We start from the raw sequence: 23,733 nt of genomic DNA, 5'->3' as shown, positions 1-23,733 counted from the left end.
AATTTTGTTAAGTCATCCTGTTTTGCCTTATTGCCAGAGACAATCCCACTTCATGCCTGTTAAGTCAGCATAAATATATATATGTATATATATCATATATATGCATATATAATATACATATATATACAAATATATATATACATATATATGTATATATATACATATATATTTATTTAAAGTCAGCATGAATATTAATGACGCCACTTTTAACTCAAATAGCTCTCTCAGTTTAGATGAATCATATAGACATGCTTTCCAAAAGCAGTATAAGGCTAATGATTAAGTAAAATAAATTTGTTTTTATTTGTAAACAAATTCATGTGTATGTTCTAGAAAGTCTTGATATTTCCTAAAACCTATTGTGAAAAAATGCCAGTGTAAAGTAGATATATTTTTAAGCAATGATTTACATGCCTTTAATTTGTGATCCAAAAACACAATTCCTTTTCTTTTCATAGAATCATGTGTTCTAAAGATGACTTAAGAGGAAGTTTAAAATGATTTGAGATACACAGGTAGTAAGACAGTATTATTGTTGCTGTAAAACATATTTCTGTGCAAATTTTAGGTTATAAGTTCTGTGCACTGATGAGAAAAGAGCCTAAAGCAAGCTTAAATAAAGATGGATAAATATTAAGTTTATACAATCTGCCATTATTCTACATGAAGCCAGCTTAGTGTATTCATGAAACTCAAGTATAGACCAAGTATAGAGTCAGAGGCCTAGCTGAGAGACCAATGATACACTTTCAGGCTCACTATAAGACATTGCTCAAAAACACCTTACACTTCAACCTACTGGCTTTTTCCATTATTCGGGATACTCCTTTGGAAAGAAATAGAAGACAGCCTGTTAAAATGCAAATGTGTTATTTTTATAAGGCAATAAATATTTCATCACTCATAATCTTAACAAAACTCAAGGAAATTAAATGTAAGATAGGACATCAGCTATATATGCATTTAAATAATGAGGGGTGTTATCATCAAGAAATTAATTTTTTTCATTATATTTAGGATAGGTAGTAGCTATTCTGTCCCATTTACAGAAGTGAAAATTAAGATCATAAGTAATGATGGTGATTCCAAATTTCACTAAACTGTGTCAGCGTTGACTGGAATAAATGTCCATGATGAGACTCCAAAGTTAGATCATGATTATTTGTCTAGCTTCGTATGAGAACACAAGTGAGACAAATAATGGTGTTCGGTATGAACATAGGGTAATATTAATTTATGCAATGCTACAATGTAATGATAGTGGAGCAATTAGCAAATAATAATGATTATAATTTCTATTGGTCAAGTTATAAAGCACTGACTTGTCCTAATCTTTGACTTTCTCTTGCACTCTGGTCTACAACAGCAACATTTCCCACACTGCCTAAGTGGTAAAGTTGGTAAAATTGACTACGTCTTTGCATTCCCTAAAGGGGAAAAAAAAAAAAAAAAGATTGATTTCAGCTATTTATAATACTCATCCCTTTCCCTAACTACCCTGTGTGAACCCACAGGATGCCAGAGTATAGGTGGAACCTCTCTGTAGGCCCCACCCCATGACTGAATTTCCTGCCTCTGAATCACATTCTCCTGACAATGGTCCCTGGTCTTCTGAGCTTACATTCTTGCGTGGGAAAGAGATAATAAACAAACATGCAAGATAAGAGAGAGTAAGAAATGCTCTAAAGAAAAAACTTAAGGGTAAAGGAGATGTGGAAGAGGGCATTTTATATGGGGTGGGTAGGAAAGGTCTCTGATAGGTGTCATTTGAGCATAGACCTGAAGAACTAAAGGAGAGAGCTGGGGATGTATGGAAGAAGTATTCCAGGCAGAGGCAAAGACTCTGGGATCCTTTGAGCTTGGAATGTCCAAGGAGTACTGAGGGGGTTGGTGAGCCTGGAGCAGAGTGAGCAAAGAGGGAGAATGGGAGCAGTGAAGCCAGAGACGTAATGAGGCACCTGGAGGACCCTGAGAGCTGTAGTAAGCCTAAGAGATGGGAGGCCATTAAAGGGTTTTGAACGGGTGAATGAGTGATCTTGCTCAGATTTTGGGGACATCATTCTGAGTACTTTGGGAACAGTAGAATGCAGGTAATATAAATGGATGAAAAGAGGCCAATCATAGGCTACTGAAATAGTTCAGATTTAGACAAAGATGTAAGGTGAAGGAGCGTGAGGGATGTAAGAGAAAATATGAGTCAAATATCATGTCACTGTTTTCAGTCTGGCAACCGAAATGGTGACGCTATTTACAAAGAAGTAAGATGCTGCAGGAGGAGAGGATGGGTGGTGGGGTGGAATGGGAGGTCAGGTTGATGTGCTTGGCATTCTGAGGACAGGTAGGGCTTGAGAAGTAAATTTACAAGTCTTCAAACAGCTATAATTTAGGTTATATGGCCCCTTTTTAAAACACATCATATCCTACTCTGTGACTGCCTCAAGAATGATTGCTTACACCCCAACATAAGTTTGGGGATTTTGCTTGGGAGGAGTACACATCCGATTATGATGAAACAAAAGATAACACAAAAAGATGGTGGGAGGTGAAAATTTGGAACAAGGGTGGTAAGATGCCAGACATGTCTTCATCAGCTCTGCAATTTTTATAGGCGCTTTGACCCTTAGAACTCACTTGGATGATGCTGTACAGCAAGAGACAGTGTGAAAAAACACTCATTAGACCCGTAAATTCCTACAAAATGCTCTAGTTGAACTTGAGAAACAGAATATCTGCACTAAAATGTTGTCCAGATCTGTGACACAATTCTACCTTGTTTAATTGAGAAGACATTACATTGGTTTTAAAATAATTCCAAATATCTAATTAGTAGGATCCTTGTTATGTTTTGGATGTATTTATTTGCAATTCACTAACAGAGCTATGACTCAGCTTTGTATCTCTTAAGGCCCATCAGTGTTTACCCGAAGAACTTGGTTTTTCTAAGCTCCATCGGGCACAGGGTCCCACATCTCCGCTGGCAGCCTACCCACTCACCTCCCAGTGTGGGCAGCAGACCGGCGCGTGCTTGCTTTGCTATTAGCAGTCACCACTGATACACGACTCAAGTTCCCTAACTGGTAAGACAGGGTCTCCTACAGCATGAAAGCAGCTGTACATCTCGCAGAAAACAAAGACAAAGACGAACACACTTCAGTACTGGAAACTAACAACCATAATTCAAATACAGGCATCGTACCATTGTGTAGGAAAGGACTTAAATGATAAATATAGGGAAAACACATTTATTCCATCTTGAAAATTTAGAGTAAATGTAGATCTAACATAAAATACAATACAAGAACTCAGAAATACTCAGTCAGCAATAGAAAAAGTCTTTTGCTTATTTAACAGCCAAAAAAATGACATAAGTAATAAGTTTGAACACTTTATACCATTTGGCCACATGATGTTATTTTATGTCCCAAGATGAGAAACAATAAGGCATCCCCAGCCACATGCCGCAGGACAGAGGGAGCACGCTGTGTCTCCTAGTTTAGACTGTAAGATCTCTGGATTAGGGAAAGCTTTGTGAAAGCAAAGCTAAGATAATAATGGTGACTTCTAATCCTAGGAACAAGAAACATAACATGCTAGAGTTAACAAAAATTAGAGGTCTAGTTCCCTTAATTTTACAGACAAGGAAACTGAAGCCAAAAGCTTTGTGACTGTCTTTACCCTAAAGGTACTTATAATATAGCTAGAAAGGCAATGCAAAAAGTCATCAAAAAGTCAAATAAAATGGCAGTCCTAGGACAATGCTGCAAGAGAGTTTATGAGTCAACATCAGATAATGAATGGCACATGTGCTAAGTATAGAAACATGCAAAGATGTGGGTAATTGGGCTTTGGTGGGGAGATAGGAAGAGCTTGGACCAAACTTTGAAAAGCAAATGAGTGCTGTTTCGATAAGGGAAGATGGGACTTGGAGGTGATCAAACATATTAAAGGGAGCGTGAAAGTTTATGATAGGGAATAGAATGTCCATTCTCCTGCCATGTCATAAAGATATATTTTTTTAAGCATAGGATTGTGGGTGTGCTATAATTTACTTACATGTTTATTTTCATTTCATTTAAAGAGTAACAAAAATACATCACAAACACTTGGAGGAAAAGTTACCAATAATTATATTCCTACCCTATTGCAAAAGATTAGTTTTTCTTGAAACCTGACATTTAGTTTCAGCAAAATGTAAGTTCCTTTAAAACAAATTTAGTTTCCCTTTATGAAAAAAAGAAGAAGAAGTAGAAGAAGCCAAGAGCTTCGGTTTACAAGAAGAATTGAATTAAAAATTTTGACAAACAAAAGAAGGGAATTCAAATTTATACATAATCAGCTCTTTTAAGCGTTGATATATATTGAAAAATCTGCATAGAGTAAAAGTAAAAAAGAGAGAGACATACATTGATACACAGGTAGAGATAGATACAAATATAGCTAAAGTTTTGAAATCTTGAAATAATATTCTAATCCAGATTTTAAAATATAGCATATAAAAGCAATGATAAAGGTAATATTGAAGTATCTTGAAAGTATTTTATTTGCACCTTTGAAAGATGCACACTTTTAAAATATTGCTACTGTAGGGCCTTTTCCCCCTTGCCTTAATGATTTGAAGGTTGTCAAATCCACATGTTTCTTCCTCCTTTCCTTTTCCTCAGCATGGCCAGGAAAATACTGGGATGGGAGAGAGAGATAGCTGCAGGCATAATGGACAGTGGAAAGAACTCAAAATAGCTACTTAGCCTTTTGCCAAATGTATATGAAGTAATTTACTTTTTATAAAGTTCATTCATCTGAATAAAATGATTTAATTTTTTAGTGTTCCTGTGATTATAAAGAAAATCTGACTCATCCCTCTGATGGCTCATTCTTTTCCTCTTGAGACTAAACCCTCAGAATCAGGATGAACAAGAAATTAGTAGAGTCGTAAAGGGTGGCTCTGATGCTGGCTCTGGTGCTTACAAAGTAAATAAATGTCGTATATGCTTCCTGTCTTTGTATTTTATGTGTATCTATGACAATATAGCTTCTTGACCAAATACATTTATTATGGGTTATTATGTAGTGATATATATCAGTTTAAGGCAGACGTGCTTGAAATGTTTATCATAACTTCCATACATTTTTGAGGATACTACTTTACTGATTGATGAGTGTTTTGCTCTTCATGTAGGAGCATCTCCTCTGGGAAGTGAGACTCCAAGTCACCTCAGCCTTAAATTTATCTGATTTTGTAAGAGCCACCAGGGCCCAGATTGTACTTGTAGCACAAAGGCATGGAAGCAGCCTTGGTTCTTAAAGGGAACAAAGATGGGCCTGAGGTATTCTATGTTTGTGATCTAGAATGATGCACTCAGAGATACCATGAGGAAGGCATCAGAGAACTGCCACCACGGGCTTGGAGGGTAGATCTTCAGCATCAACAACAGTGGTCATCTCACTGAAAGAAATTTGCAAAGAGCCTTGTGCCCATTGAAAAACTATACAAGAAAGTTTCCGTGAAATGTGTTTTAGGGTATTTATAATACACATGAGCATTTTCAGTATTGCTCATTACAGGGTGTACTATATGCATTGATCAATCCAAATTATGACAGTCCTACACTCAAATTTTGGTTAGCAGCCAAGTTATATATTATAAAGTATTATAATCCTTCAGGTTCTTAGATCTAATAAAGACTTTATAATGCAGTGTTTAAGAACACAAACTCTGAAGCCAAATTGCCTGGGTTCCCAAAATTGACTCTGCTCCTTAATAAATGTGTGATTTGGACAAGTTTCATAACTTATTTGAGTTTTCATTTTTCAATCCATAAAATAACAATAGCATTTGCCTCATTTGATTGTTGTGAGGCTCCAATGAATTAATATATATGTAAATATGGTTAGAACAGTTCCTGACACACAGATAGCACTTAGGTAAGGGCTATTATTATCATTTAAGTTCTCAGGCAAGCAGTTCATCAACAGGCATAGCTATAAGAAACATGTACATAAATATTCATGACAATACTGTTAAAAATAGCAAAAATCTAGGAGCCACCCAAATGTCCATAAATAAGAAAGTAGATATATAAACTGTGATACAGTCACACAATAGAACATTACACAGGAGGTAAAATGAACACACTACAGAAACAGGCAACAATATGAATGAATCTTAGCAATATAGTTATGGTGACATAATTATCAAGATAAAAGCAACTAAAATTAGCATACTTGTGGAAGACATATGTATTCAACAAAACTATATAAAAAGGAAAGCAAGAAGAAAATGCCTCATGTAGATTGAAATGATATTTACTTCCGGTGTGGGGAGGGGAAGAATAAAATAATGGCAGAGGCCATCTGGTTAGATGTGAGTTCTTATCAAAGTCTACCTTTTGTTTCAGACGCTGGGCGTGTAGGTGTTTAGGGAGAAGGAAGGAAGGGAGGAAGATGTACGTGAACCTGTGATAAGACTTTGTCATGAACCAGGGATTAGAAGTTATCCGGTTGTGTATATTTAAGACACACCCCCAAAGTCACAGCAATCATTGTCCATTGTTATAATCAATTCCACTAATGTTATATTACAGATAATTAAGAGATAACAGAGTCCAGGGAATTGCTTGTTTGCTTTGTGTTGATCTAATTTTGGTTGGGAGAAGAGCGGTAAGATAGCTTATGTAGGGAGGATTTTTCTAAAATAAATATTGTTATTAGTCTTCTCTTGGAAAAATAAAATGACAGGCACTGCCAGTGTTTAGGGTACCGACAGTGAAGATGCTATATGCTATAAGTCAGTGATTTAGTATTGACCAAATCAATGTGGCAAGCATAGCATGTTCATAACTACTGTTGGCACTCGGAGATCCCAAATAACTTCTTAAATACACTTCACACTTCAAACAAAACCATGTTGCCAACTGCCAAAATAGTGGCTCAATCAACCTCAATATTTGCCAGTGGTTTTCAGGGATGAGTATGGGTTTGTCAGCCTGGCTCCTCTAAATCATTCAGAGAATCACCAAGTGACATAATGTCAGAAGAGCCTGTAAATATCTAGGGATACCAAGATGTTCAGGTAAGAGCTTAGAAAACAAGGTCATAGACAACCTAGAAAAAGCCAGGGCAGGGACTGTAATGGGCAAATGAGAGGCATCTTCATGCTTCTTTGCGTGGCTCTCTCCCTGACCAACTGCTTTATGATGGCAGTCATTCTGTCATGTCTGTCAAGGAGGACATCTTCATTCTGTAAATATTTACTGAGCAAATACTACCTATCAGATATTGGGAGGGGCTGAAGGAGGGATGGCAGTTAGGAAACCAAAACAGAAAAAACCCCACTACTTAGTGTTTGCATATAGAATATATAATATTAAACTTTAAGTACCTTGGTAATTAATATATCAGGATTTAAATTATATACCTCGATGAATGTATTCCTAAAGAGTTTTTTACTAAGACAGAGAGGACTGGATAATAAATCTGACCAAAAGTGATATGGTTATCTCTTTGAGGCGTTAACATCTGCCAACTATGAGGTGGTCATATACTGAACCAGGAAGATAAAAATATCTACAAACAAGTGGCCTGTGAGACAATTGAGCAGGGAAAACAGACTCTTCGTGTGTGTGTGTGTGTGTGTGTGTGTGTGTGTGTGTGTGTGTGTGTTTCTCCCTACCTGTATACCATTGGAAGATCATCCATTTAGTGTTCATTGTTGTCATGGGGATATAAAGCAATGGTATGGGTCCCTGCATCACCATTAACTATCATGTGCTCTCATTTCTCTGATTCTGGGTGTTAAACTAAGCTTAACCTGTATTTGGCCTATGTAAAATTCAGAGAATGAAAAAGGCTTATTCTTTCATAGCCAAATCTTTTGGGGCCAAGATAGAATAATACTGTCCCTTCCAGAGCTAAATGTCTCTTGTTCTCAAAATATAGAGAGTTGAAGGAAAATGAAATGTCAAGGGTAAACCCCAGGTTCAGATTATACAATGCCTGACTCTCAAAATTTTTGATTAATGAATGAATGATGCCATTCTCTGAGGTAGGAAACACTGGGAAAATGGGATGAGGTTTGGGGAGAGGGGACTATCATGAACCCAGCATAAACGGGGAAATAAATATGCATTGTATTTGAATTGTAACTTAGACATACTAATTTAGAAACTGGGATAATTCGATGAGGGTCTAAGCTATTTATACTTTTGATGATATTAAAAGCTAGGTTCTAAAGCAAAATGCTAGCATAAGTAGTTAAACTACATAAAATAAACCTTTGGAAACACTTATTACATGTAAATTAATGTCTCATGTACAAATCATTCTTCTGTGTTCGTTAAAATACAATGACTCCAAAGGATCTATTTTTGGCATTATTTCCTGGACCTAGAGTTAATCTATATTTTTTGAAGGAAAATAAATTGTTGTGTTACAAACATTCCATAATTCATACTTCTCCCTAATTTGTCTTTCTCAATCATTTTAAATTAATGATACATTTATCATAGTTGCCTTACAAATAGCCACATATATTAAGTCACAAATTATATTAAGTAAACATTCTAATTCTAAAACTTCTGAAAAGGGGAACAGGCTGATTGAGATTTCTGTGGGTCATAAAGAAGACTTTGGCAATCATCCACGTGAAAAATAACTTGAAATGTCCCTGTACTTCCCATGCCACTATAATTTAGCAAGTGATGACATGACTGATTCAGCCAGTAAGAAAATGTAAATGAAAATATTGGCTTAGGACATAATGTGCTTAGATCTTTTAGCCTTTTGTCTCCTCAAAGGTCTGTGGACTTTATTCTTTGAAATATGAGATATGCAAAAGAATATAACATTTGGAATGCAAAGCTACATTTGCGACCTACGTGTTTTGAAGTTCTTTTCTCGTGCAAAAGAATGAAACAAAAAAGAATAGAAACAAAAAATATCAATGATTCTTGCCAACCCCAATATCCCTATCACCACGACACCTCCCATGATGAAAAACAACTTTAAAAAGGTAGTGATAATCTATTGATTAAAATTTTATTTTTATACAAATTGTCTTGATGTAGATTTATAAAATGGGTATTATTTTAGGCAAAACGAAATCCTAAAATTGATCATCTCAGACGAAGGCACTTGAAATAATATGGGAAGACATGTAAGATAGCTAGAGCTCTATAGATCTCATTTTTGGAGTTAAGTGAACTAGGTAGCTAAGAGGAAGCAGCTTTGGATGATGGCTTAGACTCATGCCAGTACATACCTGTCTCATTCTGACGTTATTAGAAATATGGATCTTTAAGAGTCATTCTTCTGACTTTTAATATGTAAATGAATCATTAACATATTGACTTCCAATTAAGGCTGCTTGATAGGTATCATACACTACAATCATGTTAGTAAGTATATTGGTTTGCAAGTAAAGAAAAGTTCAATAAGTATTTGTCAACTAAATATACCCTTCTTTGATTTAGGAAAATTTCAGACCATAAAAGGAGTTTATGGGCTTTTGAATTTTAAAACAAGCCTTGCATTTTGTAAGTTAAAAAGCTCAGGCCAAAAGAAATGCAGTGATTTGCCCAAGCACACATTCACACGTGAGACTTGAATTCTGACTCTGCCACTTTCTAGCTATTGAATGAGCATATATGTATATTTCTAACATTGCCACTCCCACAAGAAAGAAAGTTGCTAACTTTTTGGCCCATCCATTATCTTTTGCTTCCTCCCAAAATGAGCTACATTTTCTTTTTCTTTTTTAAAAAATGAGATATAACTGACATATAACATTGTGTAAGTTTAAGGTGTTCCGCATATTGATTTGATACATTTATATATTGCGTTATCATAAGCTACATTTTCTTACCCTTAACTCTGACAAAGGAAGGGCAGACAGCCAACATCCCAACAAAAGTGAGTTTATATTAGAAATTTCTATGTACCATTGAAAAGTGATCACTCTAATGAATTTGCTAGAATCAGTATAGTGGCACAAGGTCACAACAAGGTATCTAGCTTTCCATTACCAAAAGCTGCAAGAGAAATGAGGAAATACTTTCACTCTCCATGAGAAAAAGAAATGATATTTAAGTCAATGAGTATCAGATATTTGTCATGGAGATGTGCATGAGACAACAGTCTCTACCTGTGAACCTGAAGTAGAACAGTCCAGTCCAGTGACTAAAACGTCTAGGGTGGGTCTTTAAGGTCATGACCCCCTACCACAGCCCACCCTGGAGGTGAAACCAGCCCTCCCTAAAAGTTCCCATCCTCCTGCTGTTGGGAAGCCAGGATGAAATATTTTCTGCTTTTCAAAGAGCAGCAAAAGTCCAGGATAAAAGGAAGAAAGTAGCAAGCTTGTTTGTATAGATAAAAAGGAAGAAGAAAAAAAAAGATTCAATAAAGAGTAAATCAAGTAAGATTTAACTACATATGCTAAAATATACCCAACAATCATGTTAAAAAGTACTTCAACCATTTCTAGATTTAGCCACCATGTCGCATAAGCAAGGATATTACTGAACAACAAAATCTTTGTTCAACTAAGTTTCGGTAGTTCTCCAATGTATAATTTAAGCATAAATTTGTATGTTGTTTACTTTGCCTATTTTTGGTGTATTGAGTGAAAGTTTTAGCTTTAAATAGTGGCAGGGTATGAGGACCATATTAGGTATAAAAAATGAAGACTGCTGGGAACATATGAGTTGGTTAAGAACTAGAAGTGAGGTCATTTAGGTTGGCATTTTGCTGAACAGAAGGGCACTAGATATCCACCTCCATTTTGTTGTATAATTCAGAAGTCTTAAAGCACTTAGTTCTAGGATGGACTCCTTTACATCCTTTCTGATGCGAGTTGTAAACCACATTGTGAAAAACAGCATAGAGAAAGTCTCATTTGGCTATCGTGCTTCTTAAATTCAGGTACATCTTAATGGAATATTGAAACTTCCAGTTGCAACTGTTAGTCATCTGTCTTCCTATTAATGGAAAGCATAAATTTGGATTATTTAAGAGCATTAACCCCAAAAGCCACTGGGAAGATCTCTCTGAGATGAAAAAAAATCAAGGTACATGTCAAAAATTTTTCTTACTGTTGCTAATACTCCCCTGGCAGCTCACTCTAAGTCTTCCCACCGAATCACTCAGGGGTCTCACCTTGACTCCCTTCAGCCTCTAAAGCCCGGCTAGAGTCACATCCATGCCAGGCTGGTTCATGGACAAACACAAAAAGAGGACATATTTTAATCGAGACAACGAGGTCCCAACATGGCTGTCAAAGGGGGACCATAGTCTTCCTAGATGTATGCAATGACTATTTATTAACATATTGATTTAATTATATTTTTTAAACAACTATATCACACTGAGTCCACTAAAGTCTTTAGATTTATTTCAGGGAAAGTTTTGAGAAATCAGTCTGGTTTAACCAAACTGCAGTACTTCTTTTTTATCCCTGTTAAAGGTTTACTCAGCCTCTCAAGATAATCTGTCTTTCTCCTTAATGCCTGTTCCTCTCTTGTGTGTATGCCTTCTGTCAAATTGTTAAACATGCCACTCTATTTTTCCAAAATAAAAATGTTGAGAACACACAGTCGGGAAAGACACTCCCGAAAATAACTCATTTACCTCTATTCCACTTAACACTTTCACATTTAGCACAATTTTCTTGCTAACGTCTAGTGAACCATTCTTGCTCTCCAAAGGAATAGTAGTATATAAATGAATAGTATTATGTTTCTGATATCGGAAGCAAATAATTTTAACAAGGGAAATAGATGGTAATCTATCTTTATTACCTATTTTCATCAGATCCAAATGAATAGTATCATAAACTGTCCACTGTTCAACAAAAAAACACCGGAAGTTTTAAATGTTAATAAATTCAGAACTTCTTCAAAGACAGTATTTTCCCCCTCTGGCTCATTATTTTCTTCCTTGGATTTTCTAAAATTAGTCAAATTACCTTAAGATGTACTTGAAGTGATTTGATGTACATTTCATGCTAGATAAACTTTGTAAGAGAAGTACTAGTTAATTTTTAAGACTAAAAGACCAAATTGGAGCAAATTTGTAAAACCTCTCTCCTCAAAAATTCAAATTCCACAAAGCAAGTGGAATTTCACCATTTCATATCTGAGACACATACAAACACAAGTTTATAATAATACTGGCAGCATACAACGGCCTTCAACATGGCTAAGTTCCATAATATTATTTCAGGTGTGCAGGAAACAGGTGTGTTCAATCAGAAAAAAAAATGTGACTGTTTCTTTAATAGTAAATTAATAAGAAGAAAGATTATTTAACTATAGTCATTTCATAAAATAGCATGGAACTACATTAAAATAAACATACTTATTAACTTAAAATTCTGAGGTTCTGAAAAAATACAAATAGCTATCGGTCTAGGTTTAAATCTAAAAAAAAAGCTTTCCATTTGGACTTATGAAGTAATTGGGCAAAAGGAATCCTTGTCATAAGCAATCATTATTTCCATATATTAATCTCAGAAGAATAAATATATGGTCCTCTGTTAACAGCCATTATTTATTCATCAACCAGTTTAGCTTTCCACCACACTTTCTCCTGATGTTTCATTCTTTCCTCTAAACCCTGCCACATATGATTCAGCACTTAATCAAGGGCCATGCTGTAATGTATTAAGGGAAATTATCTTTATTTCAAATGACATTTTAAGATGCCTTGAAGCGAGACACCTGTTCTTAGTTAACAGTCAAGAAAGTTAAGCCACTTTTGAACATCAACTTGTTACTATTTGATCTTGGAGTAATCATTTCTTTTATCCTGAAATGACTAATCTCAAAAATAAGTTATTGATCTGAGGTCCCTTTCAGATGTTTGGATTTAAAAACAAACAAACAAAAAACAAAACAAAATAAAATACACTTCCCTATTCCTACCCTAGCATTTAAGGTTTGCTTCCACTTAAATTGTAAGTATGATATATGCAAAACTAAAGTAGATTACATAATTTCCTTTGATATCAAATGATTTGTGATATCAACACATAAATTTAAAGTAAAAGGTTTTCAAATTAAAAGTAGGGGGAAACAGCAAAGTTCAAACATTTTTAAATGGTTCCTTTATTGTTTATTTTTTTTAATTGAACATAATTGTTTATTAACATTTTTAAACTTCACCTTTATGGGAGGTATAATTGACACATAAAATTGTAAGATCTTTAAAGTGTACATCATGTTGATTTGATGTATGTATACATTGCAAAAGGACTCCCTCATCTAGTTAATTAGCACATCGAGCACATCACGTATTAGTCCCGTTTTTTTGTGAAAACATTTAAGTTCTACTCTCTTAGCAAATTTCAGTTATATAATACAATGTTATTGGTTAGAGTCCTCATGCTATACATTCGATCTTCAGAACTATTTATCTTATAACTGAAAGTTTGTACTCTTTTACCAATCTCTTCCAATTCCCCCCACTATCACAGCCCTGGGCAACCATTTTTCTACCCTCTGTTTCTATGAGCTTGACATTTGTTTTTCTTTTTTAGAGTCCACATATAAGTTATATCATACAGAGTTTTTTTCCTGTCTGAGTTATTTCACTTGCATAATGCCTTCAAGTTCCACCATGCTGTTACAAATGGCAGGCTTTCCTTCTTTCTCATGGCTGAGTAATATTCTAAGATATATATATATATATATATCTTAGAATATTACTCAGCCATGAGAAAGAAATTATACATATATATATATAATTCTAAGATGTGTATCTATCTATCTATATCTATATCTATATCTATATCTATATCTATATATATATATATATATATAAAATCTCACATCTTCTTTATCCATTTATCAGTTGATGGACACTTAGGTTGATTCCATATCATGGCTATTGTGAATAATGGTGCAGTGAACATGGGGATGTCGGTATCTCTTTGAGATCCTGTTTTAATTTCCTTCGGTTATATACCCTGAAGTGGGATTGCTGGATTATATTTTAGTTCTATTTTCTTATTATTGAGAACCTTTATATTGTTTTCCATAGTGGCTAATCAGTATATTCCCACCAACAGTGTACAAGGGTTCCCTTTTCTCAACATTCTGACCAACATTTGTTATCTCTTGGCTTTTTGATGATAGCCGTTCTAACAGGTGTGAGGCAATATCTCATTGTGGTTTTAATTTGCATTTCCCTGATGATTAGTTATGTTGAACACCTTTTCATGTACCTGTTAACCATCTGTATGTCTTCTTTGGGAAAAATGTCTATTCAGTTCCTCTCTCCATTTTTTTAATCAAATTTTTTTGTTCGTTTTTGTTCATTTTGTTTTGTTTTGCTGTCGGGTTCTATGAGTTCTTTATATATTTTGGATATTAACCCTTTATCAGATATATAATTTGCAAATATTTTCTCCGATTCTGTAGGCTGCCTTTTCCTTTTGTTGATGGTTTCTTTTGCTGTGCAGAAGTTTTTAGTTTGATGTACTCCCACTGTTTATTTTTGCTTTTGTTGCCTTGCTTTTGTTGTCAAATCCAAGAAATCATCACCAAGTTCTATGTCAAGGAACTTACCCCCTATGTTGTCTTCTAGGAATTTATGGTTTTAGATCTTATGTTCAGGTCTTTAATTAATCCATTTTTAGTTGACTTTCGTATATGGTTACATGGCATTTAGTTTTATTATTTTATATGTGCCTGTCTAGTTTTCCCAGCATATTTATTGAAGATATTATCCTTTCTCTATTGTATATTCTTGGTTCCCTCCTTGTAAATTAATTGACCAGATATACATGTGTTTATTTCTAGTGTCTCTATTCTGTTTCATTGGTCTATGTGTCTGTTTTTTATGTCAACACCATACTGTTTGTTTACTATACCAGTAGCTTTGTAGTATAGTGTAAATCAGGAAATTTGATGGTTCCAGCTTTGTTCTTTTTTCCCAAGATTGCTTTGGCTATTCGGGATCTTTTGTGGTTCTATACAAATTTTAGGATTGTTTGTTCTATTTCTGTGAAAAATGCCTTTGGAATTTTGATAAGAACTGTATTAAATTTGAAGATTATTTTGTGGTACATTTTAACAATGTTAATTATTCTAATCCATGAGCATGGACTATCTTTCCACTTATTTGTGCCTTCTTCCATTTCTTTCATCAGTGTCTTATAGTTTTCAGTGTACAGATCTTTCACTTTGATTACAGTTACTCCTAAGTATTTTATGATGCAATCGTAAATGGGATTGTTTTATTAATTTCTCTTTCTGATATTTCATTATTAGTGTATAAAAATGAAACTGGTGTTTTTTTTCCATATTGATTTTTTTTTCATTCTGCAACTTCACTGAACTAGTTTATTAGTTCTAACAGTTTTGGGGGTTTTTTGGTGGAATCTTTAGGGTTTGCTATATGTATCATGTCCTCTACAAATAGAGAGAGTTTTACTTCCAAATCAGAAAGGAAGAAGTAAATAGTTCTTTTAAATGATCAAAGATTGCTCCTCAAAATTGAAATTTGTGGAACTCTGTACAATGGTGGAAAGAAAGGGAGATACTTTCACTTAGCAAAATAAACAGGAATGGTTAATATCATGATGTTATCACTCTGCAATTTGTCACAATTCTTTATGTGACATTTTATAGACATCTCTTTCCTCCAGCGATCACCTTAAGCTATAAGCTGTCAAAGGCAATGAAAAGGGTTTTTTAAAAGGCTAATTGTCACAACCTTTTAGTGTCACTTTCCTTTAGGTTCAGTAGCATTGATTTAGCTGGGCTAGGAGACAAGTGTTTGATTCAAGTATTTCTTTAGGTCTGTCTCTTCTTGTTCACTGAAATGTGGGGTAGAGGAGGGAAACCTCAGCCATAAGAAGGCTCTGTTGAAGGAAGAATTCTGCCTAGAAAGCAGAATTTCAATTCCTATGTTAAGTTGAGGGTGGGATCGTTGGAAGATGGGAAAATACATACAAATCAACCTAATAAACCATAATTGCACATTTCAATGTAAAGCAATAAAATAATGCCCCATGTATTTTCAGGAAAGTCTAGATTATTTTCTCAAGACTCAATCCAAGGTGAAGATCTACCTCAAACTACTTGAAATATTAGTGAATGGGAAAGGTGCCAGTGTGCCTGGATTGGGGATGGTTTGCTGCGGTGGGGGAGGGGAATAGGTTTGATCCTGCTGCTGTTGCTACTGCTCAAGAAGATGACAATGATACTGGTATAAATCGTTTAGATGGCTGGATATGGCAGAATTGGGATTTGAATCCAAGCCTACCTGACTCCACCACCTATCCTTCCAACACTATTCAGTTCACCTGTAGTATGTGTTCCTGTACTCTGATTCCTCACATGTCTCTGATAATGTTCCTGAATCAGCAGACCCCAATTAGGTCTCTGATTTATTTTCATTAGTAATCAATTTGGCTTTTGATTTACATAATAAAAGCCAGTAGATTTTTTCTAGTACTGTACTATCAAGTTACACAAATGCCTTTGTCTTAGAATAAAAGATTCATTTGTAAGTATTTACTCGTATCCTATAATCATCCTTAAGTATTACAATTTAAAAGTAAAGGATACCATGAAAGTAAGATACTAGAGCAATATGAAATGTCAATACCATTTAATATGTAAAGAAGTCAGAATTCCTTTATAGTTAAATAAGAGACTGATTCACAGACTTTGGAAAATCATCAGAAGGAGAACCATCTACCAGGTAATTAACTTCTTCTAACCAGTATAGTCTTTAAGGAAAATCTGTAAGTATTTTGACTAGTTTGCATTTGTAAAGACTCAAAAGGAAAATTGCTAGTTTCCTTGGAAAACATGTGGTGCTATTCTTCAGGAAATTTTTCCAGGTATCAGGAAATTTGGTACAATTAAAAAGAATACTTTGTATATTCTTATGAAAATAATTAGTGGTGTTGTGTGCTTTTGTTCTTCACTATTCATGGTGATTTCTTCTTACCCTAGAAATGATGGTGAATATGTTCTGAGCCCAGCATTCATGCATAAATGCTGTGGATAATTTGGCTCCTGAATACTAAGGGCCCATCTTCAGGCACCACTAGCTCAGGAATGGTGGGAGGAATTTAAAATTCTTATGTGGAGGCTGAGCATGGATAACTATGCCCTCACTGTGGACTTTGATGCTTTGTACCACATACTCAGAGGCAAATGTGTCTCTGAGTTGGCAGCAGCCTCATATGCTGGCTGTCGATTCAGAGAAATCATTCAGAAAAGGGGTTTCAGTGGATTCTTCGGTTTTTAAACTCAGGGACTGTAGAGCTACTTGGAGTATTTCCCGTGAAAATTTCAAAGCAGCATATTTGATATAGTATTAGAAAAGATAAATAAAAATAAATGTCATCAACCTAAACTAAATATTTGACTATAATTAAAAAGTGAAATCATTTGGCATTTAGGAATACTTCTACCAGTCTGAGAGGGAGAAAGGGAGAGAGAGAGAAAGAGAGAACAAGAGAGAGAAATGCGTTGACCACTCAGGGTAATTTATCCAGAAACAGTGGTACACGTGATCCCATTTCAAAGTAAATTCAGGTTAAAATCTGGTGCATAACCTTAATTTTAGGTTCATGCAAAAGTAATTGTGGTTTAAAAGGTTAAAAATAATTGTAAAAACTGCAATTACTTTTGCACCAACCTAATATCATTTTTTAAATTCTTACGTTTAAAATATAGCTCTAAAAAGAATCTAACATCCCTCAATGTTTTCTTACCATTTAGACTATGTCCTTTCTGCGGACTAATATATGAACTGTGAATAAATTAATTTCAAAATAACCTTTGCAATTTTTGGATTAAAATTATTCCATGAAAAATCTTTTGGGCAACTTCTCACATTAACTGAACTAAAATTTAGTCCTGTCATTTTTTAGATGGCCTTGATACTTAAATTCAAGTCTACAAAAAGAAAATGACTTTCACAGAATTCTTGGCCAAAACTGAGGAAAGGATTTGCCTTTGCTCCTCTTCAGAATGGGAGGCCTGATAATCAAAAGAATTCAAGCGGAATTACAAGATTAGCATTCAAAAGTTAAATTACCCAATCTACTGTCAAATGCGTGTTGGGGATAAAAGTCTGCACTGAACCATAAGATACAATGGGATGTCTGATAATCTAAAGAAATTCAAGCAGAATTAAGACTGTAGACACAACATCAAATTGTTGCCTGTGCATGAACAACAATCTATTGCCGTATGCGTATTGGGAACGAAGCTGCTCTGACCCAGACAAAAGCCAAATACAAATTACTATAGAATACATATCAAGTTGCCTTTTATATAAAACTTTGGCAAGAACTGCATTTAAGTACATGCAGCTCCACACCCCCTGTTGACAATCATTTTGACGCACTAATGCAGGGAGTTCTTTGCTCTGTGGACTATCTGCTGAGGTTCAAGGCCTCATTTTATAGTCAGTTTTCATTGTCTTGGCCCTGGTTCAATTCCAATTTAAAAGAATACTTGAAATACTGTCTCTTCTAGTAGGATGCAAACACTCTAGGAATTTGATGCTTTCCAGAATAATCTGTGCTTGTTATGTAAGTACACTCAAAGACAGTTTTTCAGAACAGAACAAAAGAGATTAGATTCGCTTTAGTTTAAGTTGTCTAAAGAGAGTTCTCAGTCGTGGATTCATTAATGGCTTTAGTACAAATAATGGAAATAAAATCTTGCATTTTTATTAGTCACCCAAGAAGCCTTCCGGTTTCAGGTTCTTCTGGAGGGCTCAATCACTATGGCTCTTCTTTTAACAACTTGGGAAATGTCTTGCCTGATTAGGAAGTTAGTCATTTCACATTTTGACATCTAAAACAATGCAACGTCTAAAAAAAACCTCACAAATTACATTTATAAGTAATAGGATACACCACTTTAAAGATGAAAAGCTCAAGGATTCGTGGCGCCTTTCTTTGTTCCTGCTAATCCTATTTTGCTTTTTGAGTGTCAGATATTTCGTAAATATTTCAGCTGAAGTCAAACAACAAATGGTGACCGTTCTCTAACTTGGTAACAAAGCGTTATTATTTTTGATTAACAGGTTTTGTACTCTGATCGATAACCTTCCTTCTGTTTGATGTATTCTGTATCAGTCAGTATTGTTCCAGCGCAAACACTCTTTGTCATTCAGTTTTAAAACTTAAAACAGTTTTAAACATCGTGTTCTGAAAAGGAAGGATACAGTAGAATTTGGGGGAATGTCCTTATGGTCCTCATTTTTCTGGAGACTGTTTATCCCTTCTTGTTTTAGCAGTTCCCTCAGCCTTGGTCACAGACATCCCCTGAGGCTTTTCTTTTCCATTTATTTTGTCCATTTAAGGTTAACATATTAAGAGTTTTGCTACTGGGAGATTAAAATAAATAGTTTGATGGCGCTTTCTCAAGGCTCCTGCACTGACCACCGCCTTCTTCCCTGGCATCTCTTCAGTACAGGTGGTATTAAAACTACCGAGTAGAGTTTCTTAGCAATGTGCCACATGTTTTTGTGTCTTCTGAAAAAACAGGGGGGAGTAAGGGTGGGGGTGGGGGAATGTGCCTTTTTGTTTGTATGCACTGAAAAATAAGGGATAAAATTCATCATAGTAAAGTTTACCCCAATTCCATTTTAAAGTCAATTGGCCTGTGAATTTTTACTGTAAAATTCCCTGTAACATCATGGTACAGGATGTGGCAGCTCTAGGTAAGAATATGACACTGAATAACACAACCAGGTGATCCCAAAACACTACAAAACGAGAATATCACCTGTATTGATTTCAGTTTATAGCTCTAAAAAATAAAACGGGATGAATATCAGTACTGTGATTATATCCATTCTGTATGTTCATTGCAGTATTTGCTGAGTACCAAGCTGTTCATAATTCAGTTTAGTCAAAAAATAAAATGAAATGTTTTCCTCTTGGTTCATAATTATATCTCATATCATTTAAGTGTATTTTTTCATGCTATTTTATTTCACCATTTCTTCCCCAACCCTGGGAGAGACTATAGGTATCATTATATTTAGCTGGTGTTTGCATTTTGATTTTATTATTAGAATTTCACAGCAGTAATGAAGAAAACCCAGCTTTCTATCAGAGGAGAACGTCAATGGCCATATTGTAAGAAAATGATAGATGATGAATAGAGCAGAACACATGAAGACAGGAGAAATAGTCCAAAAGGCAGAGAAGGCAAGAATGCTGGCTGACAAACACAAGCCAGGAAGCTCTTTCAATGCTCTTTATAGAGACTGAAGGAAAGTATATTTATTGAAAGTTTTTCTTGACAAATCATGACAGATGATTTCATTTCAGCCTTATCCCCATTCGTCCATACGGCATAAATACGTTTTTTAAATTATCAGATGTTAGAGTGCTAACATACATGGAAACTCAGTGTGTGGTATTAGGGAAGTTCATGTTCAGCCAATAATAGGGCCTACCCAGGAGCAAAGACAGTGTGTCTGGGGTAAACGTCTTTCAGAGAGCTCTCACATTCTTAAGATTTGCTTCCTGTGAGAGCATGTCTTTCCTCTTTAGTCTTAGGGTATATATAAATCAGAAACTTGCAAAATGGGCTAAGACAATACGCCAGGGAAAGAACTAAGTCATATTCCACATCATAAAATAATACACAGTATTAAAAAAACTTTTCCCCACGATAAGCACCAATCCGCCAACCATTTCTAATGAATTAAACTCAACTGTTACACATCAAACTCTTCATTGGGAAAAAGCACAGTAGCTGATACTGAAACAGAAATGGGTTTTGTAGTAACCCTTTATTTCCTACATCATATAAAAAGAAATAGATGAATCTCATATTCTTTGACTGTTCAAAATATATATTCAATACATTAAATATTCCCTGGTAATAAATCAACCCAGTAATAAATTGAATATAATAAATTGAATAACGTAAGGTAATGATTTCAAAGTTCCAGGGTACCTTTTAAAGTTCTAGAAGAGGACGCTTAATGACCAATGATCCTTTCAGGCTTAAAGAACAAAAAATCTCTTAGAATAAATGTTTGTGAAAGAAACTTAAATTGTTAAATGAGACCTTCTCTCCATTTTTATCCATTAACGGTCACCATTGAATAAAACCATAAGTTTATGTTTCTAATCATAGGACCAATAATTGAAATTTAACTTGAATTATAGATTCTGCCCACCTTATTTAAACTCTGATTTAAATAAGATGAGGGATATGTGATATTAACTCACAGGTACACCAAAAACAAATCACGCTTTCATGATATTTTGTTTCACATGCTAGTGAACAAATTAATACATCATTTTTTTTCTACAGGAAAACTGAAGACTTTAATAACAAACCCTCCAAGGTCAAAATGAATACAGGTATGCTGTCTCTGTTAGTTTTAAACTTTTCAGCCTTGCTCTCTAAAAATCATCTTGGCCCTAAATCATTAGTTTAGCCCTCTGCTGATCCTAAATGTGATACTGAGTTTCTGATTAGATTGACAGTCTAAATTCATTCCTTGATTTCTTTGTCTTTGTCCTCTAATCTTCTAGCAATCGAAAGTAGAATTTTCAGTTTTCTCTATTTTCACTCCCTTTTTCTGTAATCATATCTTGAAATTAACTCCTACAAACCCTAGGAAGGGGTAGTCTGTCATTTGCATACATGTGTTTGAAATCCCTCTTAGAATAGGCTAAATTCAAAGGCAAGTTGCTCTAATAGAAAATATTTCAAGTTCCCCCTTCTGTAAACCCTTTATGTTGACAAAGTCAGCAAATAGAGTGCCAAAGCTTCATCTGAAATCAGCTTAATTAATCCTCAGACATAATACACATAAAGTCATAAGCATTATATTATTAGATGTGAGAACAGTATCTTGAAATAGCTTAGCAGCATTGATGCCTCTGAGCTCTGTATTGTATACAGATGAATTGTAAGAGTGGTTGTGATACATGCTATGTACACATGAATTCTTTTCCGTATAGAAATAGGTTAGCATCTATTTTCACCTTTTTTCCCCCGAAATCTTTATATTCAGTATTAAGTAATTCTGGAAAACAACTTTCTCATTGACATTTTATAACTGTGTTTAAAAAAATACTGTTTCCTATCTGCAAGCAATCACTAGAAGGTTGTTTTAGCCAGGCACCCCATGGCAAAGGAGAAAGGATGGACCAAGATATTTTCTCACATCCAGCTGGTTGACTTTTTCTGTCTCTTGCTATCTAAGTGCCAAGGGAGGATTAGCGACCACTGGTGAGAACCAGTATCTAATCCCCAGATCAGGTGTAGAGACATGCCCCCATTGTCCATGATTCTGTGGCTGCGCCTTAGCAGAAACCTGCTCTGACTTCAGAACTCACGGTCAGCTGGCCCCTGAGGATGTAGTCAGCCCATAGATGTATAGAGCAACAGGCAAGATGAAGATACTGGAGACAGTCAAAATATACAAGAAAGGCTCACAATTCAAGAGAAATTATAACCCTGGAAATGAACCAAGTAAAGGCATTTGGGCCAGTGGAGGTGTGGGAATTAGACATGAGAAATGAAAGAAGAAATATTCCTAGGAGAAGGAGACTGAAGGAAGCAAATGGAATAGAGAGCCCACAGATGAACTAGGATAAGTCATGTTGTGAAACTGCAAATTCACTCCAGCAGGATGTCCACGTGAGGAAGTTACATTTACTAATTGTTCTGAGGCCTCTTCTCATAGACTTAAGTTGAACATAACATCCCAATAGCCTTCATTTTGTAGAGTGCTGATTTTCCCATGTATTCTAACCCTATTAGGACAGAGGTATAATATGTGATTATACTAAAGACCCCATATTCCATGTACAATGCATTCAATAATCAATGTTCCTACTCATAGAATCTAGTCCCTAATGGCGAGGTAGGCACATAGAAATTTGTAAATTTGGTTAGGGCTCTGGGATACTGGAGCCAAGTTACTGCTATAGCAGCATGAATATAACCCTCTAAAGTACCCTCTCATTTAAAAGGAGTGAGCTTGACTCTATAAAATATATTTGCATAGTTATTTTGCTTGTATGAGTGAACTTACACAAACATATGCATGTACAATATGATATTCAAACTTACACATACAAAATTGATTAGAAGTGACTAGAACTCTCTGTTTAAAATTCCAAAGTAATACTAATGTTGCTATAAAAACATACCACTTTTAAATATGTATGTGTTGTGTGTGCATATATATATATGTATATATAAAATCTGAAGGAAGTTGCAGAAAGCATTGTTACTGTAGCTACAAAATGAGGTAGAAATTAGTGCTTAAATATCTAATAATAAAATTAGTCTTCATTATCTACCTATCAATCATTAAAGCTATATATTATCATTTAAATATCCATGTGTCAGTCACTAATGTTAAAAAAAAAGATTATTTTAAAAAATATTTCTGTTTTAGTCAAATACATAATAAACAAGCCAAGAGAAATGTGAAATTTAATTCCGTTTTCACACTAAAGTATCTAAATGATCTATCAAAATGTATAAAACATGCTATATTTCCACCCTTAGAATTTGTGACCCATTATTTTCTAAGGCAAATCTTAGCTATGAAAGAAAGCAAAGCGAGAAAGACATCAAATAATTCATGAATGTGATTTCCCCATGAGTGCAGCTGGGGGGAAGACGGTGCAAAGTCATTAATGACCTGTGGCCCTGCAGGTTATTAATGAGTGTGAAGGGGAGAGTAGCATTAGGATTCTTCAGGATGACCTGAGTAGGCAAG

General features: G+C 35.0%; 1 protein-coding gene across 49 annotated transcripts in view; it reads left to right on the top strand.

Annotated features, from left to right (window-relative positions):
- The window catches only part of SORBS2 (sorbin and SH3 domain containing 2), a 313,531-nt gene that overhangs the window by 204,157 nt on the left and 85,641 nt on the right, over nucleotides 1-23,733 (top strand). For 42 of the 49 annotated variants that reach the window (XM_074329790.2, XM_019736081.3, XM_074329823.2 and 39 more), the window contains one exon: nucleotides 21,303-21,352. The exons of the other annotated variants lie outside the window; for them this stretch is intronic. In XM_074329790.2, the coding sequence (XP_074185891.2) occupies nucleotides 21,343-21,352 (10 nt within the window). In that variant the 5' untranslated portion in view covers nucleotides 21,303-21,342. The remainder of the gene's footprint in view (nucleotides 1-21,302; nucleotides 21,353-23,733) is intronic. 49 annotated transcript variants of the gene reach the window in all.

The sequence above is a fragment of the Rhinolophus sinicus genome, chromosome 16 (assembly GCF_057876585.1).
Source record: "Rhinolophus sinicus isolate RSI-liver-muscle chromosome 16, RSI-T2T, whole genome shotgun sequence".
NCBI classification, from domain to species: Eukaryota; Metazoa; Chordata; class Mammalia; order Chiroptera; family Rhinolophidae; genus Rhinolophus; species Rhinolophus sinicus.
This window is presented reverse-complemented; position numbering and strand designations above follow the sequence as displayed.